This window comes from Tinamus guttatus, unplaced genomic scaffold, assembly GCF_059628265.1.
Source record: "Tinamus guttatus ecotype Peru unplaced genomic scaffold, ASM5962826v1 Tinamus_guttatus_pri_ptg000546l, whole genome shotgun sequence".
NCBI lineage: Eukaryota > Metazoa > Chordata > Aves > Tinamiformes > Tinamidae > Tinamus > Tinamus guttatus.
The window spans coordinates 1,326,009-1,333,154 of record NW_028289080.1 but is presented as its reverse complement, the minus strand read 5'-3'; the positions used below and the strand labels follow the sequence as shown (position 1 = coordinate 1,333,154).

The following is a 7,146-nucleotide window of genomic DNA, read 5'->3' as shown; positions in this document are numbered from 1 at the left end:
TATGAGTGGCTTTTCTGTCGGATGCCCTGGTAAGAGTGGTTCATCCGTTTTTAAAAGTCAAGGATGTTTAATAAAGGGAAGGATTTAAACAGGTTTCCCAGGACAGGCTCAATGGAAGCATTTGTATTTAATGTCTCTATAAAGCTCTGCAGAGTGTTTTGCAAAAAAAACAAGCCCAAAGTTTAGTATGTCATGGGGCAACATAGTATGTAACCACCTTGAACGCTGGGCTATTTGAGCGTGCAAGGCTGGATGGAAAAGGAGTAGCGATGCTGTGGGTGATCATTGGAAAGGGCGGATCATCAGACTGGACTTGAAGCTTTGTTACACCCCGTCAGAGCCATCTGCAAGCTACGGATGATTGCCTATCCCAAAGAGCATGAGATGCACCATGAATGGGTTTAGAGACCTGGAGATCTTGCAACACAGGCTAGTTGGATTCGAAGTGCATATATATTGAAAATGGGTGGCAAAGTGCCCTTTTTTTGCCCATAGATAAGAAATTTTGCTTTAGATTGAAGCTACTTCACCATCAGCCTGCTATGCTAATCCATCCAATTAAGAGACTTTGTTATACTAAATTACTACAAAATCTGGACACTCTTCTTCCTAAAGCTTCACAATTTGCTTTTTGATGTGGAGCCGCTTGGCTTGGTCGAAGAAGCCCCACTGGCCCATGAGGGCTCTTGGTCCCAGTCCTCATGGCCTCGCCGAGGACAGTGCAACTCCGCTTGTTCTGGAAGCTGGCATCAGCTCCAGCTGCTGTGCTTTAAAGAAACCCTCTTCCTCCTGCTGAGCTTTTGAAGACCTGCAGGCAAAAATTCTTTTCCCAGTTTCTCAAACTCAAATATTTAATAACTGCTCTGCTTTGGAAACGGGCGGCGCAGCAGAGCCTGGTTGCACGAGTGCCATGGGCAGAGCCTCTTGCCTAAAGGCAAGAGCACATCCGCGGGCCTCGGTGTCACCGCAGCGTCAGTGGGAGTCTATTTTAACTAGGTTACAACAGATTTGTTGGGGCCGGAGGATTTTTTGAGCCGTTAGTGAGACATTCCCCTCGCCAAGCACCGAAAGGCAGTGGCGGCGCCTCAGGGAGGGAAGGTGAAGCCGGCACCGGCGGCGGCGGGGCGGAGCCGCCGCGAAATGGCCGCCCCCGGGCGGGCCGCGCCGCCGCCGCCGTCACTGCCGGCGCCGCCCCGCGCCTTCCCCTGCCGCGGCGGCGGGGCGGCCATGGTGCCCCGGCCGCTGGGCCCCGCGGCGGGCCGCGGCGGCGAGGCCGGGGCGGCGGCGGGGGGACGGCGCGTCGCCGTGTGCGCCCGGTCGCGGCGGCGGGGCGGCGGCGGCGGCGGCGGGGGCGCGGTGCTGCTGCCCTCCATGCTGATGTTCGCCGTGATCCTGGCCTCCAGCGGGCTGCTGCTCATGATCGAGAGGGGCATCTTGGCTGAGGTGAGGCCGCTGCACCCGGCGGCAGCGGGCGGCGAGTCGCCACGGCGGCGCGCCGTGGCCGGCCATGGCGCTGGGGACCTGGAGCACCAGGTGCTGCAGGACACCCGCAACCGCACCATCCGCGCCGTGTGCGGGCAGCGGGCCATGCCCCGCAGCGTGTGGGACCTGACGCCTGGCCAGCGCAGGACCGTCCTCAAGCACCTGCTGGTCAGCGACAAGTACCGCTTCCTTTACTGCTACGTGCCCAAGGTGGCCTGCTCCAACTGGAAGCGCATCCTCAAGGTGCTCGGCGGCGCCCTGGAGAGCGTCGACGTCAAGCTCAAGATGGACCACAAGAGTGACCTGGTATTCCTAGGTGACATGAAGCCCGATGAGATACGCTACCGGCTGAAGAACTACTATAAGTTCCTCTTTGTACGAAACCCCATGGAGCGGCTCCTGTCGGCCTACCGGAATAAATTCGGAGAAATCAAGGAGTATCAGCTCAAGTACGGCGTGGAGATAGTGAAGCGGTACCGGAAGAATGGGGCGCAGTCCACAGGTGACGATGTGACCTTCTCCGAGTTCCTGCGCTACCTGCTGGATGAGGAGGTCGAGCGCATGAACGAGCACTGGATGCCCATCTACAATCTGTGCCAGCCCTGTGCCGTGCGCTACGATTTCATCGGCTCCTACGAGAGGCTAAATGCGGACGCCAACTATGTGCTGGAGCAAGTGCGGTCGCCCTCCTTCATCCGCTTCCCCGAAAGACAGTCATGGTACAAGCCCGTGACGACGGAGACACTACACTATTACCTGTGCAATACACAGCGCCGGCTCATAAAAGACCTGCTGCCCAAATACATCCTGGATTTCTCCTTGTTTGCCTACCCTCTTCCAAACATAACCAGCGAGTTCTGCAGGCAGTGAGCTCCAGCCTGCCCCAGATGCCATTTTGCTGGTATGACGAGACATTCAGCAGCGTGGATATTTGTGGTTTCAGGTTCAGAAACTATGTTTAGACACTAGCAGTGAGTCCAACATAAACGGCTTTGTTCCAAGACCTGGTGCAACCGTTTCTGCAAATAATGCATTGCTTCGGGGTCATTGAAACACTCTGTTCTATGCATTAGTTCCTAATTTTATACGTCTGAAACTCTTTTTATATTAAACATTATATATTGCCTTTTGTACTAGAATATCTTTTTAATCTTTATACTGTTCCAATTTTAATGTGTACATACGCCGCTGAATTAAGCACAATAGCTTTTGTATATCTATCTTGTTTAAAATTCTTTTTATGGCACACCAAAGGAAACATCCATAAGAAAATCAAGAAACAGCCATATTTTAAGTGCGAAGTTTTTTTTTTTTTTTCCTTCCATTTCTATCTTTCATGCTGGTGGCTGAATGGCAGATAGAACCTAATATAGTATTTGATATTACTCTAAAGCTTCTCCAAGACAGCTAAAACAGTTCGTAGATCAGACTGCAGGTGGGTTTTGGGGAGGGAATTAAAAAAAAGGCTTTGGTAAACTAGGCCCTACTATCCTTTATTTTACTCATCTGTACATGGTGGTTAAATGAGGCTGGTTTTGTTCTGTTACAGTAGTAATACCTTATTATTTTATTTTATTTTATTTTATTCAGGATTAAAATAAAAGCAGTGATAAGGCAAAAAAAAGACTCTGTCTTATTTTCTGCAATTTGAGATTGGAAAGTACAAATTATTTACCCAGGGAAGTGCATTTTGCGCTGAGTCCTAATGATTTGTTCTGTTTCCCTTTGATGTAAAGCAGTGCAGACTCTTGATAAGGTAAAAACATATTCTAGCCTGTATGACAGAGAGCAGCAAACAAACTAACTTACACATACGTGCTCGCTTGCAGCCTCTGGGAACATCTGTGTACCCATGTCCTGGCAAAACACCTCTGGCCACGCTTGAGAGAACTGAAATTGGATCTTCTGTCATAGATTACCGTGGCTACTTGTATTTAATTATGACCATTTGCATGTATTTAATTAGGACTGTTAACAGTGTAAAAGGTTGGAAGACGCTATGCTGCGTTGTGCCAGGTTGTGCTAGGTCATTGCATGCACCAGCTTCGCTCCATATAGGCAGTTAACTGGCTTGAATAAGTGTCCAAGGAGAGGTAACAAGTGGAGAAAGAAACACAAGCAAGGAGAACAGCAAAGCAACCATATGATGCTGGTGGCATGATGAAGAAGAGGTGCCTAAGGCATTAATATTAAGCAGTTAACCATCTATATCACATTAAGAGATCACATTAAGATATCACATCTGTATCACATGTATCACATTGGCCAAGAAGGCCAATGGGATCCTGGGGTGCATTAAGAAGAGCGTCTCCAGCAGGTTGAGGGAGGTGATCCTGCCCCTCTACTCAGCCCTGGTGAGGCCACATCTGGAATGTTGTGTCCAGTTCTGGGCTCCACAGTACAAGAGGGATGTGGAGCTGCTGGAGAGAGTCCAGCGCAGGGCTACAAGGATGATCAGGGGCCTGGAACATCTGCCCTATGAGGAGAGGCTGAGGGAGCTGGGCCTGTTCAGCCTGGAGAAGAGAAGGCTGAGAGGGGATCTAATAAGTCTGTATAGACTTATTAGAGGGGACTATTAGACTTATAGAGGGGATCTAATAAGTCTGTAAGTACCTCAAGGGAGGCAGTGAAGAGAATGGTGCTGGCCTCTTTTCAGTGGTAAGACAGAACTAGAGGTAATGGCCACAAACTGAAGCATCATAAGTTCCACATGAACTTAAGGAAAAAAATTTTAACAGTGAAGGTGCCAGAGCACTGGAACAGGCTGCCCAGAGAGGTTGTGGAGTCTCCTTCCCTGGAGATCTTCCAAACCTGCTTGGACGCAGTCCTGTGCCATGTGCTCTAGGTGACCCTGCGTGTGCATTGGGGTTGGACTACATGACCTCTAGAGGTCCCTTCCAACCTTAAGCATTCTAAGATTCTATGATTTTAAGTCAGGGTTAATAGGCAATGTGGAACGCTCTCTTCCTGGGATCTCTTTAAGGGCAAAGGCAACTTAATTCTCTTTATCATCACAGAAAATTGGCCGTCTCCCAGGTGCTCACTGTGGACCTCCGAGCCCTCCATAGACAGTGGGTCAGGGGGCCCAACGGGTCTTTGTGCAGCCCCATGGGACCCCTTGCGCATGGGCCTACGGGTCTTCGTGAGGTTGCCCGGGGGGCCTCCATGTACATGAGGTCGGGCGGACTATATGGGCCTTCATGTGACCCCTGCGGCCTCTGTGTCCACAGGGCAGGGGGGGGGGGCCTCAGGGCGCAGTGGGTCGGGTCTTAGTGTGGCTCCCTGGGCCCTTTGTTGCAATGGTCCCAGGAGAACCCTACGGGCCATCGTGCGGCCCCTCCACGGCCTCCATATGCACAGGGTCGGGGGTGCCCTGCGGGCCTTCGTGTGACCCCCCGAGGCCTCCAAGCGCACAGAGTCAGTGGTTTCCTATGGGCCTTCGTGTGGCCCCTCCAGGGCCTCCATGCACAAAGGGCCTCTGTGCAGTCCCCTGGCGACTCCGTGGGCACAGAGCCAAGGGGGTCCTATGGGACTTCATGTGTAACCCTGGGGTCGATGTGCACACGGGTTCGGGCGGACCATAGGGGCATTGGTGCAGTGCGCTGTGACCTCTATGGGCATCGAACCGGGGGGCTCTATGGGCCTTCATGTGGCCCCTTGGGGCCTCCATATGCTTGGAGCTGCGGGGGCACTACGGGCTTTTGTGGAGTCTCCCAAGGCCTCTGTGCACATGGGGCTGGGGTGCCCTATGGGCATTCGAGTGGCCACCTGGGGCCTCCATGCACCTGGTGCTGATGTACCCTACAGGACTTTGTACAGTCTTCCATGGTCTCCATGCACATGGAGCCGGGCGGGCCCTCCAGGCCTTCATGCAGCCTCAAGGGCCTCCAATTGCATGACCCCACAGGGGCTCGTGTGACAAGCCTTCGTGCTGGCCCCGGGCACCGCTGTGCGCCCGCACCCAGGGAGGCCCTATGGGCCTTTGTGTGGACCCCCGGGGTCTCTGTGTGCATGAGGCTGGGATGTCTTACGGACCCTTCATGCAGTTCCCTGGACCTTCATGTGTGCTGTCCCAGAAGGACTCTATGGGCATTCTGGCTGTTTCCCTGGGACTTCTGTGCACACAGGGCCGGGGGGCCCTATGGACTTTCGTGCAGCCCCTTATGGGACCTCCTTATACACAGGACCAGTGTGGCCATATGGGCTTTCATGTGGCCCTGAGGCCTCCGTGCGCACGCAGCTAGGGAGGCCATACAGACTGCCATGTGGCCCCCCCCAGGCCTCCATGAGCACCAAGCTAGGGGGACCTACAGGTTTTCGTGCAGTGTCCCTGGTGCCTTTGTGCACACGGAGCCAGGTTGGCCCTATGGGCCTTCTTGCGTCCCCCCTGCAGGGCCTCCATGCACACGAGGCCGGGTGAGCTCTATGGGCCTTCGTGTGATTTCCCAGGGTCTTTGTGCACATGGGCTTTGGGGGGCCCTATTGGCCTTTGTTTACCCCCCCGCCCCCGACCTCTGTGCCCACGGGCCCAGCAGGGGCCCTACAGGCCTGCCCTGGAGCCTCGCACAGGCCGGGTCGGCGTGCTGGGGCCACTTTGTGTCTGCTTCCCCACTCGTGTTTCAGCACTGGGGAGTTTCAGCCTTGTGGGGCTGTGTCGGGGCAGCGGGAGCAACAGCGTTGTGGGGAGCCGGCAGAGTTTGCTGGGGCCACAGTACGAACTTAGGGAGGTTAGCCTTAGACAGGCTTAGCCTTAGACAGGCTTAGACAGGCTTAGCCTTAGACAGATTTAGGCTTAGACAGACTGAGATGTGCTTAGCCTTAAAAAGGCTTAGCCTTAGACGAACTTAGATGGGTTTAGCCTTAGACAGATTTAGACAAGCTTAGTTAGACTCAGATTTAGACAGACCTAGAAAGACTTAGACAGGCTTAGCCTTATATACACTTACACAGGCTTCGCCTTAGCAAGGCTTAGACAGGCTTAGTTAGACAGATTTAGACAGGATTAACCTTTGAGAGACTTAGACAGGCCTAGTTAGACTTCAATTTAGACAGACTTAGGCTTAGACAGGCGTAGCCTTAGACAGATAGGCTTAGCCTTAGAGAGACATAGGCTTAGTTAGACAAAAATTTAGACAGACTAAACAAGCTTAGCCTTACACAGACTTAGACAGTTTGCACCTTACACAGACTTACATAGGCATAGTTAGACTTACATTTAGACAAACTTAGGCAGACTTAGACGTGCTTAGCCTTAGACAGACTTAGATAGGCTTACTTCAACTTAGACTTGGACAGCCTTAGACGGGCTTACACAGGCTTAGTCTTGGACAGACTTTGAGAGGCATATCCTTAGACACATTTAGACAGGATTAGCCTTAGACAGACATAGGCTTAATTAGACAAAAATTTAGACAGACTTAGCCTTGGACAGACTTAGCAGGCTTACCTTAGGCAGACATAGGCTTAGTTAGACTAAAATGTACACAAAGGCCCGCTAAGCTGTACACAGATGTAGGCTTAGTTAGACTAAGATTTAGACAGATTTAGATAGGCTTAGCCTTACATAGGCTAGATAGGCATAGTTTAACTTACATTTAGAAAAACTTAGACAGATTTAGACATGCTTAGCCTTAGACAGACTTGGACAGGCTTAGTTAGACTTAG

At 52.2% G+C, this 7,146-nt stretch overlaps 1 protein-coding gene across 1 annotated transcript; it reads left to right on the top strand.

Annotated features, from left to right (window-relative positions):
* The first annotated feature begins 1,366 nt into the window (after positions 1–1,366).
* Positions 1,367–2,381, top strand: CHST14 (carbohydrate sulfotransferase 14). Its single transcript, XM_010227523.2, has one exon. The coding sequence runs from the start codon at positions 1,372–1,374 to the stop codon at positions 2,350–2,352; it is 981 nt and encodes a 326-aa protein (XP_010225825.2). The 5' UTR covers positions 1,367–1,371; the 3' UTR covers positions 2,353–2,381.
* The last annotated feature ends 4,765 nt before the right edge of the window (positions 2,382–7,146 follow it).